This window comes from Theobroma cacao, chromosome 3 (genome assembly GCF_053813885.1).
Source record: "Theobroma cacao isolate CCN51 chromosome 3, ASM5381388v1, whole genome shotgun sequence".
NCBI lineage: Eukaryota > Viridiplantae > Streptophyta > Magnoliopsida > Malvales > Malvaceae > Theobroma > Theobroma cacao.
In genome coordinates, this window is record NC_142641.1 from 32,416,207 (window position 1) to 32,444,120 (window position 27,914).

Here is a 27,914-nt window from a genome sequence, read left to right on the forward strand (position 1 = left end):
TGAAATGATAATTGTATAATTTTTATTTAATTATAAATTATAAATTTATTGTTTAAAGAGTTAAATTCAAAATCTTTTCTCCATCAATTAAAAAAAACTCTAAATTTTTTTAAGAAATTGAAATAATTTTTTACTTTTTTATTATATTCAATCGAACCTTTATATATTTTTTTTGAGATCAAATAGACTGGTATGATTGACAATTGATTAACTGTTATTAGTTCACTTTTTATTTTATGTCACATAGTGTTGACATGACATAATGATATGTTATAATGAATAATGATGTGATAACAGTGTTACATGTTATAAAAAAATATAAGTAGTATTTTGACTAATAACAGTTAGTCAATCATTAATTTTTTTTTTTTTTGTAATTGAGAGAAGAGGGATTTGAATCTTGCTTTTTAAATAGGAGATCATGCACCAATTAATAGGTCAAATGCTTAGGTGCTAATCAACCATTAGTTAGTTATAAAGGTTTATTTGCTCAAAAATAAAAAAAATAAAAATTTAATTGAATATAAGAGAAAAATAAAAATTTATTTAATTTTTTAAAAATAATTCAAGGACTTTTTAAAACATTATGTCATTAAAAAAGTATAAGATTAATTGGCGGTATTTTATGGATGGACATATCCTTTTAAGTCTTAAGCCTAATTAAATTTAAACCCTTAACAAGAAACTCTTGACATCTATTAGATATAGCATTTAGAGAGGTAACTATGTATATAATTTTTGCATAGAGGCATTAAATGCAAATGTATACTATTATTTTCCACATGCCAATGTATTCATCAATCTAAATAGAAAGAAGATTCTCAATATTTGAATAAAATACCCTTCCTCTTGTTTATATATATAAAAAAAAAAAACAGCTGAATAGTCAAAATTGTTACACATAAATATTAATCACATGTATCTGTTTTTTATGATTAAGAAATGGACTCCATAACCACCACTTGATTAATAAAAACCACACGTACTTTGAAAAGCATGTATACATATTAATATACACCAACAATACTATTATTGTTTTCTAATCTTTGTATGCGAATAAAATTTTTTTTAACAATTACACTTGATTTTTTGGTTATTATATTTCATTTTAAAAAATTTAAGATTTAAGATTTGAATCTCTCTGTTTTAAACTATTCTATATAAAAAAATATAATCAAATTTTTTTTTCTTTGAAATGATCAATGGACTTTAGTTTCCTTTTTCACAAACGTAAATTTAAAAAAATTCAATTACAATCGACTATTATATATTATATTAAAAATAAATCAAATAAATTAAAATATAACTAGACAAAATTTAACATAAAATTGAAGCAAATTTACACGTGATAAAACTTGAATCGAATCTTAAAAAATAAAATTAAGTCTTTTAACACTTGTATATATTAAGGAAACAACTCATTATTTCTCGACCTACCACTGTTGTTTGAAAATTGGACATCATATATGCAATTATTACCTATTTTTGTTATTGGCACTTGAGGATATTAATTTAAATTGATTTACAAATTAAATAAATAGAGAGATTAAGTGATTAATCTCGATGGGAGATAACCTTACCGACAAAGCTTTTCTAAGTAACTATAATTTTGTATTAGGTCCAACTAGAAAGTAATTTACAGTACTGAGTAATAATTACATGTTACATAATATTAAATTACTATTGAGTTATTATATGAGATTTTACATTGCAATTTGAAGTCATAATCCTATATATTTAATTTCTTTTGGGAAGAAGAATCCAAACTCGTCCTTATCCACCAATCAAATTTTGCTTTTAGTTAAGTCATTAATTAATTTTGATTTTTAATTATAATTAATTCTGCAACAAATCTTTTATAGTTAGAAGGTCACGTAATACATAAATTTTGACCCTTCACCAATGGGGACGCAACTATCATCCTTTTATATCCCTTCCTACTTAAACAACTACTCTTTAAGGCATACACCATAATTAAGAACAAATTGCCAAATAAGATATATAGATATAGATATATATATAATGCCATATTATTTTGTGAGGATCCCTTAACAAACCAACCATATGAGGTCAAAACGACTGCGCACCAACTTCATCATCTTGGGACCCATACACCTAAGTCAAGTCATTCCAAACCCACCTCAATTGCCCTGGATGGCTTCATTACCTTAATTTCCATTATTTTATTTTAGTAATATGATTAGGAGTATTTTTCATATTTTATTTGAACCTAATTTTTTTTTCCAACCATTTTAAAAATACATTTTTTTATATCAAAACAGAGGGTTCGAGATTTTACTCATAAAATATTTTTCACGAGGTTAAAAATAAAACTCTCTTTACCAATTAAACTAACCCATGTAAGTGATTTTCAGATTAATAAATTATATATATGTTCAATTACTTAATTAATTACAACAAGTTTTTAAAATATGTTAATACATACATAAAAAATATGAGAATGGAATGTTTAAGAGAGAGGGCCCACACCCATGAATGGTCATGATTTGGTGATTAAACAAGGGTGTGGGATGGGGTCCTATTCTCATCATAATTATTAGATTGATGAGAGGGGAAGCCTAAAGCCAATCCTCCCCATCTTGGTATTTAAGATTTCTCCCCATTTCATTTTCCTTTTCCTTTTCCTTTGTAGAGAGTTATTATTATCTATTTCCTTGAAAGCAAAGAATCAATCCCTTACCATGTGAACCATAACTAAATAAGAGGTTGTCCCTACTCCATATGCAAAGCTGATCCATTATCTATATTTAACAAATAATTTATTCTTTTTGGGTTTGATTTTTAAAATTAATTAATGCCCATCATAAGATTTATAGTTTATTTTTTTTTTCACAAACCCTTATCTAAAAATTATATATCCTCAATAATTTTCCTCTTTTTATTAAATGAATGTTTAGGATTTATTAAATATATATAAATGTTGATATTGAGGAATTGAGACCACATGAAAGGTATGAAATATCATATGATTGAAGATCCATTAAACATTAAATAAATAGGAAGGAGACTAGCATTAATACATATAATAATAATGAGTTTCATGTAGACCATCAAAAAACAAGCCACTCTCTTTGCATTAGCAATGGAGTAAAAATAAAGGCATAAATAAGATAATGGTTTCTTTTGCTTTTGGTATAGTGTATTTACATCAAGGAATGGGGCTTTTATTTTTATTTTATTCCCATGAGTTCTTATATTGGCCAACTACTATGGGTGGATTGGATATTACAAAGATGGAAACCCAAATGAGTCCAAAGAGTCTCATTGGTATAAACAATCCCCAAACAACTACACCTCTGCAAATTTGTTAGTTTTTAGTTTGTTGGCCAATCTTATTCATTTTCCCCCAAACCCACCCTCCTCGTACTCTTCTAACCCACCATAACAAAAAGAGGGAGAGGGAGAGGGTGAGCAAAGAAACCATTTCAAGAAAACTTAAAGAAGGGAGGGGTGGGGGGGAGACATCAAGGCTTTGGATACAGGGGCACTTGGCGGTGAGACATACATTCCATGCTTTTCTCCCTCTCAGCAATGGAAGACAGCCCAAGAATTCAGATGGAGAAGGCCAGCAAGATCATAAGAAGATCAATCTACACCTTCCTTCAAAACTATCACTTCCTCACGGCCACTGCTGCACTTCTTGCTTTTCCCTACTCCGCCTCAATTCTCCTTTCGCAACTCTTTGTTCCCTCCTCTCCTCTCTTGCCGACTATTCACAACCGTCTCAGGATTCTTTTCCAGGCTGCTGGCTTCCCTCCTTCCTTAGAGTTCTTCACAGTTCTCAGTTTCAAGATTTCCCAAACCATCTCTTCCTCCATCTTTGCGCTCCCGTTCACCCTCTCTTTCCTCCTCATAGCCAAAGCCTCCATAATTCAGCTTCTCAACCACCATAAACCAAACCTGCCGCCTTCCTTCTCTTCAGTTATATCCCTTTACAAGCCTCTCCTGGCCACATACATATGCAATTTTCTTTTACTGCTCTCAGCAAATGCAACAGCCTTCTCCCTCCTCTTCTTTGCCTTCAATTTTCTCGAAGGGTTTGGATTCACGTCTCCCAGCTGGCTCCTCTTCCTGTCAGCTGCAGGGGCTGTTCTTTATTCCATCATTCTTGCCAATGCCCTCATAATATGCAACTTAGCGTTGGTTTCATCAGGGATGGAAAGATCCGGAGGATATATGGCAATTCTCAAGGCTTGTGTTCTGATAAGGGGAAGAACTTCAACTGCTTTAACATTGGCAGTACCTGTCAATCTGGTCCTGGCAGCTATCGAAGCCCTGTTCCATTACCGCGTTGTGAGAGCTTTTCATACTGGAGATGTGACCAGCTTTCCAATGGCTTCAGAAGGGATTTTAATTGCTTTCTTGTACTCCACATTTGTTGTTCTTGATACTGTTGTGAGTTGCATGTTCTTCAAAAGCTGCAAGACGGGTTCTTTAGTAGAGCAGGAAGGCAGACACTCTTACAGGATTGAAATTGCAGAGGAAGATGGTAATGCTTATGTGAAGTTGAAGAATATTGAACAACTCCCATAAAAGACATAGAAAGAAACAACCAGGGATCATCAAATTCTTTTCTTGAATTTCACAGCGAAAGACCAAAGACTGCCCGTATAAATTCATACAAGTAATATTTGTATTCAAGATTCATTTCTGTTGCTTGAAGAGAAACCAGGCAACTTCTGAAACATAAAGATCTCTCCATACATGGGATAAAGACTCAAGGAGCAGAAGAGGAAAATTTTTTTACAGTGTAATCAATTTCTCTATCACATACCCCTAGGTTTGTGTTTTTTTTTTTTGGTCATCCCTTCTAAAATTCTACTGTTCATGTATGTTTTGTAAACAAAAGTATACCAGAAAAGAAGAATGAAAATTTCGTGTCAAAATGTACCTAGCATGCCATGATCAAGGAAGTATATAATCTCAGAAAAGTTCAATTAAGCTCTGCTCTGGCCTCTGGGTTAAAATTTTTACTATAACAATCAAATTCATGATTTTTGTGTTTTTTACTCAAATATTTGTATTGGGTGAAGCAAGAATTATCAGAGGAGAGATCTCAACATCAAACCAGAGATGAGAGCAGCAAAAAACTCTGTTATTCATTAAAGTATTCTTGATATTTGGCGCATTAAGGTAGAGGGTTTTAACCTAGTCCTGCTGACTGCATGCAAAATGAGTCGTTTACCAGGGTTAAGGAAACAATGGAACATTGGCTTTGGTTTCCGCTGCATCATTAGACCTTTTGATCAAGTCAACCAAGGTGTTTGAGGACTATTGCTACTAAAAGGGTAGAGAGGCTTTCGGACTGGATAAAAGTAGTCCACCTCCACCGTTGATTTGCACATGATGCAGGGGTTTGCTTAATAATTTCAGCAAACAGGAATTAAGAAGGATTTGGGTAGAGATCTTAATTCAAATTGTAAAGCTCTCTCCCCCTTTGTAAGCTAAAGAAAAATGGTTAGGAAGAAATGAGCCAAAATGTAAGAAAGAGGAAAATGAATAAAGTGCATCGAGCAGAGATGTTGACAACAATGCAATTGCTGAGAGGTTGACCTGGAAAGTAGAAACAAGGAGATGGTTCTCTCTGTCTCCATTCACTATGGATGGAATCTCTTCTGAATCAGCAGAAAGATGAGGAATTATGAAGAAAGAGTAGAGAGGGAGAGAGAGAGAAAGGGAACAGACAATTTCATAAATTACTTGTTGATTCAGGAATCAAATCAAATGAAAGAAACAATGCGGTTTACAATTGGCAGCTATATTCTGGTGCTATATTACAAGTACACCAAGAGAGCCCGTCTTCTAATTTCTCTTTTTCTAAAACCTAACAACCTATACAACATCTCCTATGATGGGCTACTGTCAAAAATCTCAATTCTCAGGAAAGAAAAATAAAAGCAAACAAAAAAAAAAAGGGTGGCTATGTTACAAGATAAAGAATTGAATTCTACTGTAAGTGGATGGTTAGAGCTTTGTACACTACAGGTTTTCATGGTACAGTGGGACTTTCCGCTTCACAATCCCACAGGCACCCAGTCAGGTGCTGTAAAAACTATTCCAAATGAATCGAGGAAGCTGAAAAGAAATCACCTATCATAGCCAACTGCTGGCCCGCGACTACAAAATTCCCTCCGAAAATAATGCTACAAGGGCCACATCACTGACCTTGATAACTAGCATTCACAACCTCTACTACTCGGTTGTGATCATAACCACTCTGCATAGAAGCTTGGTCCATCTGACATCTACTCAGAGAATTTCGTTGCTCATTCACCATCATGGGATAGAACATCTTCCCATCAAAAATGTGTCCTGAAGCCTTATGCATGGTTCAAGGCCTGCTAGCCGCCTGGACAAGGCCCCTTGCCTCATTTACAACATCTCCGAAGGCTTCAAATTGCACCAATAACAGAGAACGGGAGGCATCTCAGCGGTCCTCAAAAGCAGTATTTCCTGTCATTCGGTCAAACTCATTGGAACAGATATCTGCTGCTAGGCAGGAGCATATTACCTTGTAGGAAATAGTGAAACTGATCCTCAACTATTTGGCACCCTTCTTTGTAAGGTTAATTCCCTTAGCCTTCTCCATTTCAGCCTCCTTGTCAGCTTTCTTCTTCTCCAATTCAGCCTGCTTCACATTCTCTTCATGTGCTTTTCGAAACAACCTCACAAAGTTTAATAGTGTTGCAGTAACTGCATTGATCAATACAGCATCAGACATGAGGGAACATGTTTATTCAGATTGAAATAAACAAAATCCTAACTCAGATTTAGATGTAAACTGTAATACATAAATATTAAACAAAATCCTAAGAAAGAAAACTAGGTTCTTTATGTTTGTTGCTTTTGCTGTTCACTATTTGCTTCGGGAAGTACAAAGCAAAAGATGAGCATTGGTACAGAAGCAAATACATTTTTGAAGATCTAAAAACTAAAGAGTCAAATTTTATGAATAACAAAAGCATGATTTCACTTTTTTTTCAACATAAAACCATTATGTCTATGGCAGTGGTATTTTTAAGCCATTTATTCCTTTTTAAACAAGTATACTTTTAGGCTTTGCCATCTGCTTTTGCTTCATAGCAAAACTGAGGAAGCAAAAGGCAACTAGCAAAGAACCATAAAAAATAAAAAATCTTAGGGCTTGTTTTGTTTTGGAAACTAGTTTCCATTTTACAACTAAACTTTTACTCCATATAAAATTAATGAAATAAGACAAATAAAAGGTTTAGAAACCATAATTCTCTAATTTTCTAAAAAAACTGGACAACTATTTTAAATTGTCTTTTTACCTATTTACTAAGTTTGAAAGTCCTTTTCTCCAAAATTTCAAATTTGGTTATTTACTTTATTTTATTGATCATAGTTAGAGTCAATGTGGAGACGGAAAACAGAAAAATTTCCCAAAACTAAACAGGCCCCTACTTTCCTGCCTCTTTTCTGATCTCAGTTAACACTCCTTCACCTTTCTCCATAATATATTTACTAGTATTTGAGTATCCTAAGACTCTAAGTCCAATCATGAAATCGCCTTTATCCTTCTCTACCATAAGATCCTCATGCTCATCCTTCCTTTTTTACTTCTTCCAGTAGATTTCCTTCCCTTTAGGCCCTAACAAGACAACTTCATGAAACATTTGACCCATTAACCATATGATGACTGACATTTCCTTTTCCCATTTGTTGGGGAAAAAGAAAAAGGAAAATGAAGGGGGGCAGTGGGTGGAGTGTAGGAGAAAAAGGAAAGAAAGATCGGTTATTAAAAAACCTTATCTAACATTCTCATTAAACACATTGCAGGTAACTGCTCAGGCACAATAGGTACAGAAGGTATTACATCCACAATCTACCTTGCTCAAACGGGCATCGGGCAGGATCCTCACCAAAATAGAGTGCAAGTGCATCTGCATTTCTACCCTGTCCACCAAAAAGCAAAAAAAAAAAAAAAAATCAATGATTGAATGCATGATCAAAAGAGTTGAACAACATCAGATGACATAAAAAAAAACTTCAACAGTTAGCAAATTACCACCACAGAATATAGAGTTTTTACGGATTCAACCTCCATTTCAGCAACAGAAATGAATTCCTTCAAGGTCTAAATTAAAAGAAAAATATTAGAACAATGAACTTATTCCCTTGACAAATAAAAAGCAGTTGATAGAATTTGATGGAGGTCACAAGGCCATACTCATGCTTACTCCATTGCATCAAAAAACAATATAAAACCCAATAATGAAACAATTGGAAAGGACTAATATGTAGGATGAGAGAACGCTAAGTGAAGGAACTTTTAAAAGGAAAGAATCATTTCTAAACATATCATTTGATAAATATTCCACTATATTAGCAATAATCACTTGTGCCTCAAAGCACATGTCGTTGCAGTAACTTGTACTACACCTGTTCTTTATTTAGTGACCCTCACTTTTAGGGTATGTCATGTTTACAAAACATTTCTCTTATTCTTTTTTCTAAAATAATTACAACATGCAATGGGTGGGGGAAAAAAAAGCTAGCAGCCAATCAGGAATTCCATTGATGGTCAACCAACAGAATGTGGCTGAATAAACAAGTTATGTGGTAAAATACATTGAAGACCATGCAACAACCCTTGAATATGTATGTTGAAGAATAAAAAGTAATGAAACAATTATGTACCTTCCGGAAAACTTCGGACACAGGACCATCATTTTGAGAGGCATCCAACTCCTGCTTAACCTTTTCTAAGCCCTTAATTATAGCTTGCATTTCTTCTGCTAAAGATTTTAATTGAATCTGCAAGGACACAAGGCTTCAAACTAAACATAATGTTACTAAACTTCAAACCTCAAACACTGAACAACTGATGGGTACCTTAGTTGCAGCCTCAAGGCTAACAAATTCCAGGTGAACATCTAAAAGTGCTGGCGTCTTGGCAGCTAGGACCTGCACCACAGTAAGACACAGTTGAAACTCAATTTAAATTGACAGTTGCTGTTTGCATCAGAAGCAAATGTCCGGTGATAATGTAACATATAAACTGGGTGTTACACTTAATTCAGAAAAATCTTATAAGAAACAAAAGACCACAGAGAAAAGAAAATTAGTAACCAAACCTTGCAAAGATAATGCATTAGCGTCATCTTGCTGTTAGAAGCACGTGTATCTGTGAGCTTTAGAAGACTGTCCAACTTAAATCCAATAGCAGAACCTGTACAAATAGGAATGATTTGAAACTTCGTATTAAAGAAAAACACAGCAGTTAAAAATTTTTCACCAGCACAACTCTTAAAAGTTTATCAGCATTAAAGGCATAGAAGACTGACACCAACCTGGAACTAGTAGCATAATGGGAATAAACATTGACAATAAAAGACATAAATGCATAATGTGGAAATTGAAATTAGAGGACATAAATGCATAACCCACTTAAACCCCTAGCTGTTAACAAAACTGTGTTGATGATTTGTACCATTGAAATAGTCTTCCTTCGATTTAGATTTAAAGCACATGCCTTAGGAATCACATTGCTCAAGCACTATCAAAAGTACTATTTACTAGACATCCATGGAATTGGAACCCACAAAAACACCAAGACTCTAAGATACCCAGCCACTTCCAAATTAAGACACAAACAAGGAACAAATATGAAAAGTTCAGAACAAATATGCTTCACTTTTCTTATGACATCCAAATAATATTTGTAATTTCTTTTAAAGAACAGGAAGTTAGCACATGAGGTCATAAAGTAAGCCTTAATAACATCTGATAGCAACTATCAGAAATGAAAGGCATGCTTTGCAGTATTTACACTGCATGGTATGCCCAAGGAATATACAGACCAACAAGATTTCCAGTTTAAAATGTGAGAATGCCGCTCAAAATATAGTAAGTCAACCTTACCTGCGAAAGTGCAGGTAAACATCAAAATGAGTATTATTAACATGCATGAGTCTAGACAAACCCCAAAATAAGGACAATAGACACGCTTTAGCTAGTCAGTCTCTTCTCTACATAATCTTTTATCAGCTGCAGTTCTAACATCAGAGACTGAAGCGAAAAGGAAAATTGAATATCTCACTTACCCCTTGCAGTTCCTTGGTTCAAAGTATTTCCCAGATAGAGAATTTTCTTCATAATCTCCTTCAATTTAATGGAATTTCGAACCTAAATAACCAATACAAAAGTACTAAGACAAAATGAATGAATAAAAACCGCATTCAAGTCTGTTCAGCAGCATTAATGATTTACCTCATCACACGCAGAATTTACAGTGTTTAAGCTCTTCTTAAATTCAGAAATCTACAGGTGGAAGAAAGTATAAGAACACAGGTCAAAAGTGGATTCAAACAGAGAAAGCAAGCAAGAGATTAAGTATAAAATCATATTGTAAATTTATCAAATCAGACTATGGAGATACCGCCAAACCTGAGAGCCAAACTGAATCTTGAAAGAAAACACTCTTAATTTTGACTCTACTCGTGGCACTTTCATCAGCTCCAAGAAGTACTGAACATGGAAAAATCAAAAGCCAATCAGGGTTTGAAAGTTTATGCAGAGATGGATCAAAAAAGATGTAATTGGAGAAGCATCCAGGAACCAATTGTTTTAGTTAGAGTTTCTTCATACAAAAAAATAATGCAATGTCGTTATCTTGTATGTGATACGATGCTATATAATTCATTGTTCTCTAGTGCTTCATTTATATTCTTAATGTTGGATCAACCAAAATTTAGTAATTTAACAGATAAAACTTTATCGGGCCTTTCTTTCTTTTTTACCCCCTTTAATAATAAGCAAAGAACCCATATCACTAACAAGTACCAAGAGAGTTCCAACTAAAGTACAAAGCTGACTTTAACCAAACAACAGATATAATAAAGTCAATAGCCTCCTGCACTTTCCCTCACCACTGCCTGTTTAAAAAAAAAAAATAGGACCATAAAAACACAGGAGCTTGTTAAGGCTAATTCTTCCCTGACACATCCTTCTATTTCTCCTTCTATTTCTCCTTCCACAAAAGCCACAAAACCAAGAGAGGGATCAAATATATCACTGTCTCCTAACTGAACTAACATATACACCCTTTGAAGAGCACACTCCTTTCCCAAGGCAAATATGTACTTTTCTGATATCTATTTCAGTCAGTGAACTAGCTTATGACCTCTCAGAATCAGAACAAAAAGAATATGTAAACAATGAAAATTTTACAGAAGAAATTGATCAATAGTTAAATAACATAATTAATGCTCCATCTGTTTGAAAACAATGATCCACATTACCAAACTTTTAGGCAGCAATCTTAAATGCATTCACACTCATGAATAATGCTGCACTTTCTCAATGAAGCCATTAATGATGATATATAATACTTACAAAATATAATTTACAGACACAAACACACCCACAAGGAAAAAGAAAAAGGGTATTAGAGACCAAGTACTCTTCAACAATGTGATTTAGAAAAAAATTACAAGACGCTAAAGAATGCAACTCCATATGCCTATAAAAGACAAACCTACCCTTTTTCTCAAATCCAACAGCTTCTGCTGCTAGGTCAAGTAAATTGCTGCTAAGACATTGAGATTCTCTCACATATTTCAGTTACTGCTTAAGCATCTTCCTTGATAGGGCTTTGCATTTACTAGCACTACAGATTCATCTAGATCCATATTTTAATTCATAAGTACACACAGTGGTACAACACAACCAGTGGCTTAAAAACCTTTAAAAATTCTCAACCGAGAGGCTCCACAACCTTCTACTGCTAAAGCTAGCTGGGGTTACTATCTTCATTAAGGAGTTTTCAGGCATCAATCGCTCCAAAAATAATCATAAAATAATACTAGCAAAAAATAGAAGCTATGACAAGTACAAACTTCATCCTAGTTTACATGTCCTTATTAAAAATGCCAAAAGATAAAAGAAATTAACGCAGACACATCAATTACCATCTTTAACCTAAAAATTGAAAAGAATTTAGGATTATGCCAAAGGGTCTTAAAAATTATAAAATTGAAAAGTTAAGAACAAATTATTCTGGATTATTGAAAATAAACACTTAATTTGATACATCTAGAAAAGGAAAAAGAGACACTTAAACAAAAGACAAAGTAATACATGGTATAAATGCATACATAAATACACAAAATCATAGTCTCCTTTCAGTGCAAGAGGGAAGGGTGGAAAAAGGAAACAAAGAACTTGGGGCTGTAGAGGGGGTTTTATTTATGTATTTCTTTCACACTCCCTAAAAGAACTGACTTCAGTACAAATGGTAATATGTCTCAATCAAAGACACTTTGAATAACCCAGGATATTGTATTTCAACATCATAAAAGCGTCTCGATTATTTAAAAAAAAAAAAAAAATCTTAAACTTGACGGTATAAAGATATTAGATGGTCAGAATTAAGAAGAACATGAAGATAAAGCCAAATCAATTTTTAGAATTGTGCATTTGTAAGAGGTCAATGGCAATGCAATCATCTATGAATCTACCAAAGTATGAAACCCAAGTCCAACAATTTGACAGAGTTCCCCAGATTCAATTTCACCAGCAAATGACAATTCAGAAGATATGGTTAAAGAAAAATTTGCAGACCTGTTCACACTTCCCTAGATTCTCCTTGTCACCAGTGTAGCCCTAAAAATCACAAGATGGGTAAATCACAACCAAAGAAGACAAACTTGTAAAGGTAAATGAATTCCTACACTATGTAAAAGCAATTCTGAATCACTTAAAATCTGATGCAGAATCTTTATACATGCTAAAGCTTCACCTTGAGAAGTTCCATTTCCTCTTTAGTTGGACAAAATTTTATGAGATTTTCCACCTGATCAACATCTAATACCGTATCATCCATCGCTAGCACTGCAGCCTGAAAAAATGCATAAAGCTGTACATTGTTAGTAAACAAACACCATTGACAACCTTCAAATAAAACTAAGGAGAAAAAGGTAAAAAAAAAAGAAGCAAGAGAATCCTAAGAATTTGCATTACACCAAAATAGATTCTGCTGAAGAAGCCAATGGCCCTAAGGACACTACATATCAGGGCCATAGCAGATTCTATTTTGCATTACACCAAAATAGAATCTGCTGAAGAAGTCAATGGCCCCAAGGACGCTACATATCAGGGTCCTCAAGTGCAATCATTAGCATAACAACAGAATCAAATGACCTCGGTTTTCTGTTCATAAATATTATTGGGTAAACTTCCATATTCCAAGTTGACATTTATATTAATGAGAATACCATACACAGTTCCTCTAGTTGTGCAAAAAGCACTACGAAATGCAAAAACATGACCATATCCAGCTTACCATCATATCAGAAAGTGGCATCTTAACTTTAGTGAGCATAATTTCAGTGTTGTTGGCCCTCCTCAAGTCAATCTATAGTGCAATAAACAAAATTTATCAGTAATGACAGTGGAGAAAGGGGAAATAATCATCATTATGATGGTCTTATAAAGTTAACGACAGGAAATAAATGCATAAATTAATTAATAAATTTCAGAAAGGCATGTCTTATGTCAACATCATGTTTTCAAATTCAAAGCAGCAAAATATGAAACCATCAGGGCTATAAATCATTGAAGAATGTACATGGTCCCCAACAGGACACCCAAGCAGTTAGAACTGAGACTATCCTGGAGGTCTCCAGTTCGAATCTTGAGATGGGTGGGGTGGGATTTAAGGGATGAGAGAGGGCTACCTCCCATTGTGTAGCTCAAAATCCTTATGTACCAAGAAAATAAAGGATATATATAGAATCAAAACTCTGTTAATATCTTAACTTGCAGCTCCTTTTAGAAAACTTCCAAGAATCAGAAAAAAAAAAAAAAAGCATATACATTAATGTGAACCACAACGACAAAGATTAGAATAACTTTTTCCATGACAAAGTGGAATCCTTGCACTTTATGCTTAAATTACAAAGTCTTCAATTTCTAGGACTGCAGCCCTGGAACTCATCCAAGCTTATAGACTAGAAGGTGGTTCAAGTAACAGTATCACAATCACCTTAAAAGGGCATATATGTATAGGGTTTATTCAGAAAATGAAATTCCAGATTACCAGGTGGACTTTGTCAGTTTTTGATCCAACTGACTTGCGCCGCCCTCCAGATTTACCCCCTGAATCAGCAGGTTTAGGAACAACTGCAGAGAAAAGACTCTCAAGTTCTGACACATCAAATTCTGGCGCACTAAGAGAAGAAGGCAACGTCAGTGAATACAAATGGGAAATTAATAAATGTAAAACAGTAATGCAAACATATAGTTCCCTAAAATCTTAGCATAAATATTTAGTCAGAAATTTATCACTCATGGAAGTGTACTGTAAAAAATCTAAATCAGTAAAAGAAGATAAAATACATTTGAGGCTCTCCATGTCTTTGCAATTCTTCCCACAAGCTTCCTTGTATTGCCCTCGTGACCTTGCTCCAATGTAAAGGCTTTAAGGAAGATCTCCGAGGTGCTGTAGCCGCTGCTGGACGCGAGAGCCCACGCCCTCTTCCTCTCATGTCACCTGCTCTGGCACCCAAGGGTGGAGGTGGAGGAGGCGCACCACCAGGAGTTCCAGGCGGAGGTGGAGGGCAAGGAGCTCGACCTCCAGGAGGTGGCGGTGGAGGTGGTGCTCCACCTACAGGAGGTGGAGGAGCTCCACGTAAAGGAGGTGGGGGTGGTGCTGGCGTGCCACGAGCAGGGGGAGGTGGTGGGGGTGGGGCTCCAAATGGAGGAGGCAGAGGTGGCACTCCACGCACTGGGGGAGGGGGTGGAGGAGGGGCTCCTGATTTTGGAGGAGGTGGGCCACCAGACATTGGTGGGGGTGGTGATGGTGGTTGAGAAGCTCCATGACGAGGAGGTGGTGGTGGTGCAGGTGGCAAGACTCTGTACTGAGGAGGAGGTGGGGGTGGGGGTGGAGCAACTCCATGTCTAGTAAGCAGTGGTGGTGGTGGTGGTGGTGCAGGTGGAGATGGAGCTCCACGCAATGGAGGGGGTGGGGGTGGAGGGGGCAATGGCACTCCATGAATGGAAGACGAAGCCATAGCACCTTGAATTGGGGAAGGGGGAGGGGGAGGGGGAGGAGGAACATTACCAAGTTTTGATGTACCTAATGCACTGACAGGAGGAGGAGGGGGTGGTGGAGGAGGAGGAGGAGGTGGAGAACATATTATGGTAGGGGAAGCTGAAGAATACCCAGAATTCCAAGGTGGTGGAGGAGGCAACACCGGTGCAGCAGTCTGCTTTTTAGAAAATGGGGGAGGGGGAGGGGGAGGAGGAGGAGCTGCCAGTGCACTTTGTGAAACCATCCCAATACTCAGTACATTTGCTGCTCTGTAAGGTGGAGGGGGAGGTGGAGGTGGAGGTGGCGCTGCAAGAGACATTCTAGAAACAGCATTACCTATCACTGGAGGGGGAGGAGGTGGGGGAGGTATGGTTGTTGCATTTTCCTGAAAAGATGGGGAAACCAAGAACGAAGATCTCAGTGGAGGTGGGGGAGGAGGAGGTGGTGGGGATGATGAAGGTTGAGGTGGAGGGCTAGGTGGAACAGACGCCGTTTGTTGCAGACCAGGTGGTGATGTTGGAACTATTGGAGTTGTAGGTATTTCCTTTGGAGAGTCTGAAGGCTTAGTAGGGTCGGCCTTCTGACTTCTTTGCTCAGATGAAACATCCTTTGAAATCACAGCTCCAGTAGAGCCTTTTAGATTGGCATTTGAATTAGATTCCTTCAAAGCCACACTACTGGAAAGGACAGGCGGTGCACTATTATATCTTGACGGTGGATATGATACATGCATTGAATTGGTATAAGAGCCTTTGTTTGGAGGGATCCACCGAGATATGGCATTTGCCTTTGCTTGTCTTGCAGGAGGACCCTGAGGTTCTAGTTGCTTGCTCTTTGGCTTCACCAGAACTGAATCTGAAGCTGGTTTTGGACCCAGCCCAGCCTGTTTTTTTGAAACAAGCAGTACTTTCTCAGAATTAGGTTTGGAAACATCAGTTTTTAACCTTTGCTGTGTCATCTTAGATTCTGAATTCTTCAGTGGAACAGTGTCTTCTGTATTGCCCTTATCTTCCATCTCTTCCAATTTGCCAAGCACATCTTCTGTCACTTCCTTGGTTTCTTTGTCTCTCAGCACATCAACGGTAAATACCACTGAACTGACCTTGATGTCTCCATCATCAACAGCTATGTCTTTCACTGCATTTAGGTCAGAATCCATCTTATTTAATTTATAATTCACATCATCCACAGCTATGTCCTTCACCGCATCTACACTAGAATCAACCTTCACATCCTGTTTGTGATTCCCATCATCTGATGCACAATCTTGAAATGTAGGAGGATCCACATCCTCCCTCCAGACATCTTTCTGCTCTCTACTATCTGGCTTGTTGTTGTGAACTATAGGACTCTCATCATCCACCTTTCCTTCAAGCACATCAACTGCATTGCTGAAGATCTCTTCCACCTCGAAAAATTCCTCCGGTGAAGCACTTTCTATCTCATTCCCATCTTCACTTGCCACGACTTTGGTGAGACGAGGAACAACTGCATCAGGGTCCGTAAAAAGTACCTGACACAGATATGAGTATGCATTCAACTCCTACAGCTTCAGGAGAAAAAAAAAAAACCATTCACAGAATAATAATGTTAAACTACCTCTGTTCTAAAGTCCTTTGGGAATTGGTCCTTGGCATCCCACAACACATCAATTTCATCACGGTTGAGCATTAAAATATTTGCTCGAACAAACGCTGTGTGAAACATAACTCTGAATATCATCTCTTCACGTAACAAATCTTCATCCAAATTGATGCACTCAAGCACCACATCCCCTTGAACACGGCAATGAATATCTATTTTCACCAACGCACACTCTTCCTGCAAACAAACCTTATCAGAACATCTCAAACTTAGGTCAATTTATCTTTTCAGTATCAATTGTTTGACTTAGGCATCACCTGTGGGAAGTGACGAACTTGTTTTTTTGTCTTTGAGGTTGAAAACAGAAGCTTAGAACTTCTATTGGCTGGTGTTTTGGGGTCCTGGCCATAAACTCGTATAACTGGCGTGCACCCTTTTCTCCCTTCAAAGAGCGGAAGAACTCTAAGAATTAGGCAATCCAAAAACAGAGGAGTATCTGAGGGAGGCCAATCAGAACTCAAATTTCTTCTTGAAATATACTGAAGATATCTCAACTGTGAAGGCTGCGGGTTCAAAGGAGACAAAAGCTGGAGAAGCTCCCTAGGAGCTTGCTTGTAGACCATTTCGAGAGTCTTCTGCTCACCATTGTACTGCTTTCGATATAACAGAAGACCAGCAAGCATGAAAGCAAGTACGGGCCATCCTCCTCTTTCACAGTGCATCAAAAGCACATTCTGCTGCCCTTCCAATGACAACCAGCTTTCACTTGATCGAAGGAAGTGATGAATCATTTCAAGAGGCAGCAGCGGACAACCCTCATATTGCCGTGGGTAATCCATAACAGTCATGTCATACTGGGACAAAATGTCTGAAATTTGGCTCCGCCTCTCCCCTTCTCTGAAATTAAACACCATGAAAGAAGCATCAGGAAAGTAGTCTTGTAGCTGCGCCACAATGCCACCCATATACACCTTGTACTCATCTTCTTCCAATACATCCGTGGAGAAGCAACAGTCAAATACTGCAAAACAACCAAAATGAAAATTGAAACTAATAAGCAAAACATGATATTGTAAGTCCATAACTGTAAAGGTCATTACAAAAACTAACAAAACAGAAATTATTAACTTTCCTTAAAAAGAGGAAAAGCAAATTACAGTTTAAAAAAGAAAAACATGCACATCTAAAATGTTACAAAAAACCTTTTACGCATTAATAATAGAGATCTAGCATATCAGTTTCTAAGCTCTAAGAGATTAGTTACGAAGTTCAAAAGTCAATCAATTCAGTAATCTACCTTAAGGTAACTATGCCGCCCTATTTCAGCTTATCTCCCCGATAACCACGAAACAAAGCAAGCTAAAAATCCTCAAGAGTTTCTTCATTGTAATAAAATAACCCAAGATTACTCAACAAAACCCTAAAAATCAAGAAATTAAGCAGTGCATTGTCCGTAGAAATGAATATAAAATAAAAAAACGAGCTAAGAATGTAGAATAGAAAATTTTCGATACGGAATCGGAGAATTCGAAACACTTGTCTCCATTGGCATTTCTCTTGGTAGGGTAGAATGAAGATGATTTCGACATTTTAAAGCTAAATTGAACGATACATTAAACAGAAAAGAATGGAAAAGAATAAGGAAGGTAGAAAAGATTACCGTAGACACGTTCGGAGATCTCGAGAAGCCGATCCGGCGGCTTCCGATAAAAGAAGCGTCTGAACAGCGCCATCTGATGGCGCTGTTACTTCCCTGATCGGATCCAAAACCCTTTATTTCTGTTCCCACCAATCAAATCACATTTCAATTCGATTATCCTTTCTTTCAACAAAAACCACCAGAGATCCCTGATTCGGATTCTCAAATTCAATAATAATTGACCCAATTCCGACGTAAAATGAACAGAATTTCCGTGAATGACCTCCCCAGACTCACGAACTAATTCAAATAAATGAAGCTTTCTGGTGACAGAATTATTAAAATTGAATTCCTTTGCCAAAAGAAAAACGAAACGGTAAATTAGAGGTGGAGAAAAAGGAGAAAAAGAAAAAGAAATGTTGGGGGAAAATGAGAGAAGCTTGGTGCAAAGAAAAATTAAAATAATAAGAAAACAAAAAAATAAAGTAAGAGAGAAGTGACAGTAGGTGATGAAGGTGGGGATTATGATGAGAAAAAACATAAAAATAAAAAAGAAAAAGAAAATGTTTGGATTAAAGAATCCAGAGCTGTAATAAATTGTGATGATTCCATTTGTTTTTGGTTTTTTTTTTTTTTTTTTTTTATTTCTTGTTTAAGCAAATCACATGGAACGAAAAAAGAGAGACTAGACTGAAAAGGAGAATACACTTTGGACAGTTGGACCCGGTTTTTTTTTCTCTCTCTCTTTCTTCTGTTTTCGTTGTCTCTTGCTTACGTGTCTGCCACGTGTACATCATTCGAAGTACAAAACTTTTGAATTTACTGAGCGATTAATGGGGGATCAATGCACGTTTAGTTTAAAAAACAAAAAAAGCACAAGAGAAAGAAAAAGACATGACAGGAAAAGAGAGAGAAGGATTGGGATTGTACATGTCTGGACAAAGGCGGTAGTGCGTTTCTAATAGCCACGTGGAATTACGGTGGATAAATACGTTTTTTTAAAATAAAAAACAAAAACGTGTAAATTTACTTTAAAAAGGGTTAAAATATTATTTCCATTTTACCCTTTTGATGTCGTGTAAGTAAGCCTCGGTGGAGTGTAGAATTGTCTAGATTTTAAGGTTTCAATGTCGCATTCATGTATTCCACTTTTCTTTCGTTTTCCGATTGGGTAAAACCCGATGAATAAAAGCATTAAATATGATAGGGCAATGAGGGATTGCGACTTGTTTTGAGGGAGGATCAGCTACCTGATTTTATGTCGTCAAAAATAACAAAGACTTAAAGGGGTGGTGAGATTTTAGGACTACAATTCTCTATATGGCAATTTGCAATTTAGATCATGGCAAGTTGGAAGTTATAAAATCCAAATAAAATTACCCAGATTTGGGAAAGAACTTGATTTCAGTGACATGAACAGATGAAGAATTAAATGCTGCGTTACATAACTACTGCACTAAGTATACTTGTTATTTTGCTCTTAAGTAGTTGTACCAATCTTTTGCTGTTAAAATGTCATTAGAAATCTTCAAGAGGTAAACATGTTACTGTTTCATAAAAAAAAAACCCCATTATTTACTTGGATTTATACACATACAACTCGTTATAAAGTAAAGTAAATATTTTATCCCTCAATCCTTGGATTGAGTATAATGCTTATCAAGAAGAATTATATGAAAAATGTAAATAAAGGGTCTTTGCTTTTTCATTTCCTCTTTCTTATTCCATTGATTACTAGTCCTTGATTGCTGAAGCAGAGGCAGCGTCCCCCTTTTTGGATATTCTCTGTGCTTTCAGTTTTCAAACCATTAATTTTTGGATAAAATATCTCCACTCTATAAAATTTTAATCAAAATTTTAAACAAATTCATTAATTTTCGAAATGAACACTTCATTTTAAAAAATATCTTCTTTTGGACACTTAGGACTAATCGTTAGTCAACTGTTAGTGTTTTTGTTAGTTTGATAATGTGACAATATTAAAAGATAATGTCACCCTTTATTAATTTAAAAAATTATTATTATATAATTTTTATTAATTTTAAAAAAATAGGGAGCATTGAGAGAGAAGCAACATATCTGTGCTTCCCAAGGGAGAGAAGCATCGATTGGTGCTCTTTTTTTTTTAGATTTTTTTTAAAAAATTATATAATAATAATTTTTTAAATTAATAAAGAAAAAATGATATTTAAAAAAATAATATTTTAGTTTTTTCATTTTTTTTTGAAAAGCTGATAGTTCATTCAACAAAAGAAACGTAGCTACAACCCATCAAGGAGGAAGCCCAACCTCCAATCCAACAAGGAAAGCTACAGAGGAATAAAAAAACAATATGCAGCATCAACACCACCCCTGCCATCCCCACAAAGGCAGCTTAAACATCCCCCATCAAACAAAAGGAGGTTTACAAAACCTCAAACAAACATACATATCTCATAACAAAACATCTAAACAGTCAGGCTGTTCATAAACAAAATCTGCAAAGGTAAAAGCAAGAAACTCCCTTTTACACTTTAATCATCTTTTTTGGCCATTGGTTGTCAACACAGAGCTCCACTTTTTCAGCCTCTTGAGATCAACCAGTCCAAAGCACCTCCAATTATCCACCAACCAAAAAGGTACACAATGGGCATAAAGGGGTCGTAGTCCACTTAGTGCAGGGACAGGAACCAGCAATACACAACCATTCAGAAAAATCAGCATTCCAGGAAGAAGTCGTAGAAACTGGTAGAACCAACATCTAAGAGGTGAGAACAGGCGCCTGAAATAAAGGGGAAAGGAGTTCCTTACTCAAAAACATGGAGGATATCATGTGAAAGATGCACCTCATCCTTTGCAAGCCTGTCTGCTTTTTGATTGGCATCTCTCTTAGTATGCTTAATATTCCAGTTACCAATAATATCTTTAAATCTCTCAATCTGTAAAGTCCATTTCCTGAGTCTCCAAGGTGTCGAAGCAGGGGCTTTTTATCCATTTAACCACATTACATGAGTCACTTTTGATTAACATGCTGTAATCCTCTTTCCATTTAGATGCAGCAAAGATGGCAAAAGCTTCCCTGACAGCTCTATATTCGGCAAGGTTGAAGTTGACTTCACCAATGTGTTTGGAAAAAATAATTTTAACCTCCCCATTACAATTTCGTAACAAGCCACCTATACCAGTAGGTCCGAGGCATCCATGAGCTGCTCCGTCAACATTAAACTTCAGTGTTCTCTCATCAGGAGCAGTCCACAAAATGTTTTTAATATCCTTCCTATTCTTCCTAGGTTGATCGTGAGCTAACGATTCCTTATAAGTGTCTAGAACTGAAAAGTAATCAGCTGGCCATTTGGCATTAGACCAAGAAACAACTCTCACTTTAACTAAGTCAAGACATTGATCAACATTCCATTCCTTGCCACTGAAGATGACTTCATTTCTGCATTTCCAAATATACCAAGCAATAGCAAAAAACACCATTTTCCAAATTCTAATGTCACGACCCAAATTTCGGGCCATGATCGGTGCATGGGCCCAATGGACGTAGTCCACTAAGCCCAAGCAAGCCTATTAATTTGACATGTTCATCCTTCCATCATAAACTACTAAGTCATATTTCATAACTTAGGATCAAAGTAACATTAAACAATGCCAACTCATATTGGCATACCAATCAAGTGTACATTGCCTACAACATGTATCTTAATAATTTACATCAAGTTTGTCTATACATCTCAAAAAGAATACTCGATTTCCAACGAAGGGACTCGGACGAATGTACTATTACTGAATGTCGAGACACCTACCAAAAGATGGATACAAGTCTACGAGGATACCTTATCATAATTACTGGTTGCCTCGTGATCTGAAAACATGAAGTTGAAAATGGTGAGTATAAATCCAGTGAGTGAACAAGAAAGGGAACAAGCATACCATAAGGAATGTTTAACGAAATCATGATGCATTCTTTTTCAAAACAATGCAATTTGTTTTTATTCTTATCAAAACTTCTTATGTAAACCCCACATGAGTAAATAACTTTATGAAAGGGTTTATATTCAACAAAAAATTTGAAAAGTGAAAACTTTAATAGCATTCATGCGAATTAGGTCAAATAAATGACGGGTCCTCGTTGCAGTGGAAAGGCATTCTCGCTGTAGTGTGGCTGCAACGAGTATGAATTTTTTCTGCAGCGACACTTGATTTAAATTATCAACTAACCGAGGGTTTCTTGATTGGCCGAGGGTTTCTTGACTGGCCGAGGGTTTCTCACCAAACCTCCTCATATTAAGCTTAATTCATTTATTCCTTAATGTTGGAAATCCATGCACAAATATGGTAGCAAAGAAGTGGAAAATAAGGCAACAATTTATTAAAATAAAGTGAAAAATAGAAAGTTTTTCGCTATAGTGGGATTCAATCTCGCTGCAGCGAGAAGTTATAGTACCTTTCTCACTGCAATGAGAATCGATTTTCGTTGCAGCGAATTTCTGGCCAAACCAATCCCTTCAAAACCCGAGAATTTCTCGCTGCAGCGAGAATCAGAATATCAAGAAAAAGGTTTCATTTTCCCTTAAAATAAAGTCATCCTGCTAAATAACAAAAGCAACATGTAACACATGCAAACTCCCAAATTTCAACAAATCAAATGTTCACATTTTTGCATTACAACCATATACCATATGTGTGTGTGTGTGTGTATATATATCAATCATCATGTACACCCTCCCATCATCATCATCTCATATGCAATGGCTTATGCACACTCCCACTCGCACATAGTCGGGTCCACATCAACATACAAAGAAGCACCCAATGCATATCATGCATATTATCATATTGTGATAACACATAAAATGTTGTATATCACATTTTCACAATATAAAATCACTTCACCCAAAGCTTGTTCCCAAGGTACATTTTCAAAGACAAGTTGGATAAAATCATTCACATTCCCCAAAACAAGTTGAAAATGCAAGTCCACTCACCGGTATATTGTTGAGCCTTTCGCCGACTCTAATTCCCCTAATTGTCCAAATGGGATGATGGGGCTTCTTTGGAACCTACCATCACATTAACATCACTATTATGTTAATTCACATACTATAAACCCTAAAAGCTATCTCTTAACTAGCTTTCAATTGCCATTTTAAATGGCTATCTATGTTCACTACCGAATCACATTAGAGTCAATACACAATCTCAACAATAAATTCACAAATCGATCACTAAACATTATCAACACTTAAAACTCAATTCTAATTTACTACTCACCTTGATAGTTTTGTAACTTTAAAATTCTTTCCAACAATTTCCAAGCTTATTACAGGGCTTTCTTTCTCTTTCTCTCTCTCTCTAAACACTTAACTAGTGAGAGAAAGTATGGAAGTAGAATTTTTCAAGGGTTTTAAAGTGAGAGAGTGAAAGAATACAAGGATTCTAGTCAAAAGGGCACAAAGGTATGAAAACTAAAGCTAGAGAGAGAAAATTATGCAAACTCCATATCAAGCTTTCATGGAGGTTGGAAGCAACGTGAGATGGGAAGAGAAGAAGAAGAAGAAGCTGCTAGAAATTCAAGAAGCTGCTGGAAGGAGAAGATATTTATAGCCCAAGCTTATCCACTCTCTTAGAAATTACGAAAATGCCCTTAGTAAGTTAGCTTGTCCTTCTCCACCCCTATATGCAATCTTTTTACTCTTTTGACACTGGGACAAGGTCCATGATGGTCTAGACATGCTTGAGTTTACGAAACTTGAAAAATTTTGACCCGAGGTAAAAATGACCATTTTACCCCTATTGTGAAAATTATTGTCATTTCTAGTTTTCTTCATGTTTTCATCATTATGCATCACTTATGTGGTCTTATGCCTATTTAGACCTTAAAATATCATAAAACCACCTTCTGGGAGCTTATTAGAAGAAATGACGAAACTACCCCTTGCTTGTGTTTTTACCTCTATGCTTAGTTACAAGCTTATAGAGGTTGAGGTCTCACATCTAACATTAATATTGTCCTAGTTACAGTTATTCCAAACTTCAAAGAAGGTTCTAATGTCAATGGAGACAATCCATTCGCAACCGCACAACTTCCACCAACCAGCCCAAACTTTCCACGTTTCTTTGCATTCAATAAACAAGTGACAACAAGTTTCTCTACAGAGATTACACAGAACACAGAGCAGGGGGTTATTTTGTAACATCTTTTTTTCAGTTCGTCTTTGATAGCAATCTTACCATGCATTAATAGCCAGATAAACGCTTCCACTCTAAAAGGTGCCAGTCTTGTCCAAACATACTTCCATATCTTGTCGATTTTATCTTTGGGAGCCATGATTTGTTTACAAAATGATTTGACAGTGTACACACCATTTACCTCATATTTCCAGATTAATTCATCCTTTAGCACTTTACTCAGCTGGAATTCCTTGAGAACAGACCCTAATTGCTCTTATTGCTCATTTTCCCAATTGAAAAGTCGTCTTCGCAACCTAACATTCCAGACCCAAGAGTCTTCCTCCCATTGTCCGAAATCAATAACCTTGCCATTTTTATTAACAGTCAGTGCGAAAATTCTCGAGAAATCTTGACTCAGAATGATCTCGTCGATCCATTCATCATTCCAAAAGAGCAGATTATCACCTTTACCCACTACAAAACCAAAGTTAGGAACAACTTGCAAGTAAAACTTGTTAGAAAGGGAAAAGGGACTAATAATGTGTCTCCATAAAGTGGAAACTCTCCTGTTTACACACGTGTTTGGCAAAGAATGGAAGGGTCACTGCCGATTGTTAACTATCACCTTTCTTCAAAGGTTGTCAGTCTCCATTCCATACCTCCAAATCCATTTGTTAAGCAGAGCACGATTTTTAACCTCAATGTCCGTAATATCAATACCTCTACAATCCTTGTAGTTACAAACCTTATCCCATTTGACAAGATGAATTTTTCTTTTTTGGTCATCCCCTCCCCACAAGAATCTACGTTGTAATTTTTCAAGCTCGTTCTTTACCTTGTGAGGAACTTGAAATAGGGACATAAAGAACACGGGCATGCTAGTCAATACAGATTTGAGTAAAGTGATCCTACCTTCAAATGAAAGCATTTTAGTCTTCCAACCAGCAAGCTTTCTCTTCACTTTTTCCAAGATTGGATCCCAAATCTAGTTGAGTTATGCTTGGCACCTAAGGGGAGCCCGAGGTAAGTGGTGGGTAAATATCCTACCTTGCACATGATCTTCTCAACCTATCTTCCCACCAACATTTGATCAATCTCAATCCCGATAAAATGACTTTTTGTGAAGTTGACTTTAAGGCCGGAAACACTTTGATAACATTTAAGGATCCTCTTCATAATTAATAAACTTTCAAGGTCTGCATCACAGAATATGATTGTGTCATCTGCATATTGTAGATGTGTAAGAGACAAGCCATTTCTCCCAATCATGACTCCTTTGCAAATCTCGATACTCTCAACTTTACATAGCATGGCACTAAAGGCTTCACCCGCAATGTTGAACAAGAGAGGAGAAAGAGGACATCCTTGTCGGAGGCCCCTTTCCATACCGAATTGTCTCGATGGTGAACCATTGACAAGAATAGAAATTTTAGCTGTGGAAATACACTCTTTAATCCAGCACCTCCATTTAAGTCCAAACCCCATAAATCCCATCACGTGATCAAGAAAGTTCCAACTGATGCTATCAAAGGCTTTTTCAAAGTCAAGTTTAAGAACCATACCTCCGAAAGCATCTTTTTTCAGCTAGTCAACAACTTCGTTAGCTATAAACGCGTAGTCCAACAATTGCCTTTCTTTGATGAAGGCAAATTGGTTATTCTCAATCACTTCACCTATGACAGTTTTCAATATGTTGGCAAGAATTTTGTACAAGCTATTCACAAGGCTGATAGGGCGAGAATCACTTAGGCTGGTTAGATTTGGAACCTTGGGGATAAGGGCAATAAAAGAGGTGTTAACGCTATGCCCGAGTTTACCATTGGAAAAGAACTCATCCATAAACCTCATAACATCGCGTTTAATAATTGGCCATTGCTTCTTGAAAAAGTTCAAGTTATATCCGTTAGGCCCAGGAGCTTTGTTGCCATCACGACCTTGAATCGTCTCCCAAATCTCATCCTCCTTCAACGGACGCTCCAAGAAATCGACAGATTCCTCAAATAATTTATTAAAATGGCAGCCCATATTAACAATCTCTAGGACTTCATTCTCCTTGTATAAATCTTGAAAGTGTCTTACAACCTCCTCCAGTTCTTTCATATTTTCTGTTAACGATATTTACACTTTAGGATGGAATGTCTATTTTGAAAACTAATAGACTCATTTAAAATTTTGATTAAAATTTAGAGGGTAAAAGTATTTTACTCTTAATTTTTTTAATCCTTCCCACCCTCAAATGCCCTCTTTTATTCCTTAAACAACTGCCTTGATCGATCTCCTAACATGATTTACTCTACATGAAGAAGAAATAAATATATATATAACAATCCTTTCCAAGTAAGAAATTTGTGTTGGCTTTCATTTTTATTACATTAATTTGATTGATAGAGTAAAACTTGCTGGTATTTCTTCTCAAATGCTGAATTAAGTTTGATTAACAATCAACAAAGACTTGGTTGATCAAAATTTTTCTTCATTTTACAAATGATTGAATAAGCTCCACCCTTGACAGCTCATAGCAATCTTCAATATTCTTTAAGTGGACTCATCGACAATCAAATCTTATATCCCAATTAAAAAGGTGATCGAAATTTTGGGCACCCCCACCACTTCCCTTAAAATCATGTTGGCTTTAGCTGCGAACCCATTTTACATGCTTTATGTACATAGGAAACATGACGAAAATCAATCCTCTAACACCACATCAATATCTTTTATCAAATCCAAACTTTATTACTTATTGCTTCATCTTTTCAACATGCATGAGTTTCCAAGCATATGACACCCATATAAAATAAATTACAGCTATGGTTCTTGCCCAATTTCTTCCCAAGCTTATGAATTAAACATTTTTCAACGTTATACAACATTATAAGTTTTCTCCAAAGTTAAATGAATTTCTTAAAACAAAATGTCTAAAGGCGTTCTTAAACTATTTAAGAAAATTCAAATAAATTTTTTGAATTTTTATACTTTTATTTTGACTAAAATAAATTTTTATAATTCATTGTTAATTAAAATGATATTTGTCATTTTATAGCATTAACGTAGCATGTTGACATGTTATCACAGTGATGATGATGTGGCATTTACTTGATGTAGTCATATGACATTTTCATTTTTCATGTCAACACTATATTAATATCAAGTAAACATAAAATAACAAGTGACATTTTAATTAATAATAGTTAATTTTTTAAAAAATATTTTGACTAATAGTAATTAGTTATTAGAGTTTATTTGATTCAAAATTAAAGTATAGAGGATGAACTAAAAAAATATAAAAACTTGATTGAATGTTATAATAAAAGAATAAAAATTTATTTTAATATTTTTTTAAATAATTAAAGAACTCTTTCAAATATTATATCATTTTTAAGTTTATTTTAATATATACTATCGACGATAATTACTAAAATTAAAGTTAACAATTCCAATTATAGATTTCTTTTGTTTTCA

The 27,914-nt window shown here is 35.8% G+C and overlaps 2 protein-coding genes across 3 annotated transcripts; one reads left to right on the forward strand and one right to left on the reverse strand.

Annotated features, from left to right (window-relative positions):
- Positions 1 to 3,227: 3,227 nt before the first annotated feature.
- Positions 3,228 to 4,962, forward strand: LOC18604756 (uncharacterized). The gene has a single exon (XM_007037377.3). The coding sequence runs from the start codon at positions 3,532 to 3,534 to the stop codon at positions 4,552 to 4,554; it is 1,023 nt and encodes a 340-aa protein (XP_007037439.3). The 5' UTR covers positions 3,228 to 3,531; the 3' UTR covers positions 4,555 to 4,962.
- A 746-nt stretch (positions 4,963 to 5,708) lies between these two features.
- Positions 5,709 to 19,019, reverse strand: LOC18604757 (actin binding protein). 2 transcript variants are annotated; one of them, XM_007037378.3, is made up of 17 exons: positions 18,321 to 18,899; positions 16,978 to 17,681; positions 16,676 to 16,897; positions 14,383 to 16,589; positions 14,084 to 14,213; positions 13,328 to 13,399; positions 12,785 to 12,883; positions 12,607 to 12,648; positions 10,432 to 10,512; positions 10,255 to 10,305; positions 10,089 to 10,170; positions 9,120 to 9,214; positions 8,878 to 8,949; positions 8,683 to 8,799; positions 8,051 to 8,119; positions 7,872 to 7,938; positions 5,709 to 6,714 (listed from the first exon to the last, which is right to left on the reverse strand). In XM_007037378.3, the coding sequence occupies exons 1-17, from the start codon at positions 18,391 to 18,393 to the stop codon at positions 6,563 to 6,565; spliced, it is 4,335 nt and encodes a 1,444-aa protein (XP_007037440.3). In that variant the 5' UTR covers positions 18,394 to 18,899; the 3' UTR covers positions 5,709 to 6,562. The 2 variants fall into 2 exon arrangements, 1 of the variants encoding a protein (XP_007037440.3); XR_016025381.1 differs by lacking the exons at positions 5,709 to 6,714; positions 7,872 to 7,938; positions 8,051 to 8,119; positions 8,683 to 8,799; positions 8,878 to 8,949 and having other exon boundaries at positions 9,157 to 9,214; positions 10,424 to 10,512; positions 18,321 to 19,019.
- Between the last annotated feature and the right edge of the window lie 8,895 nt (positions 19,020 to 27,914).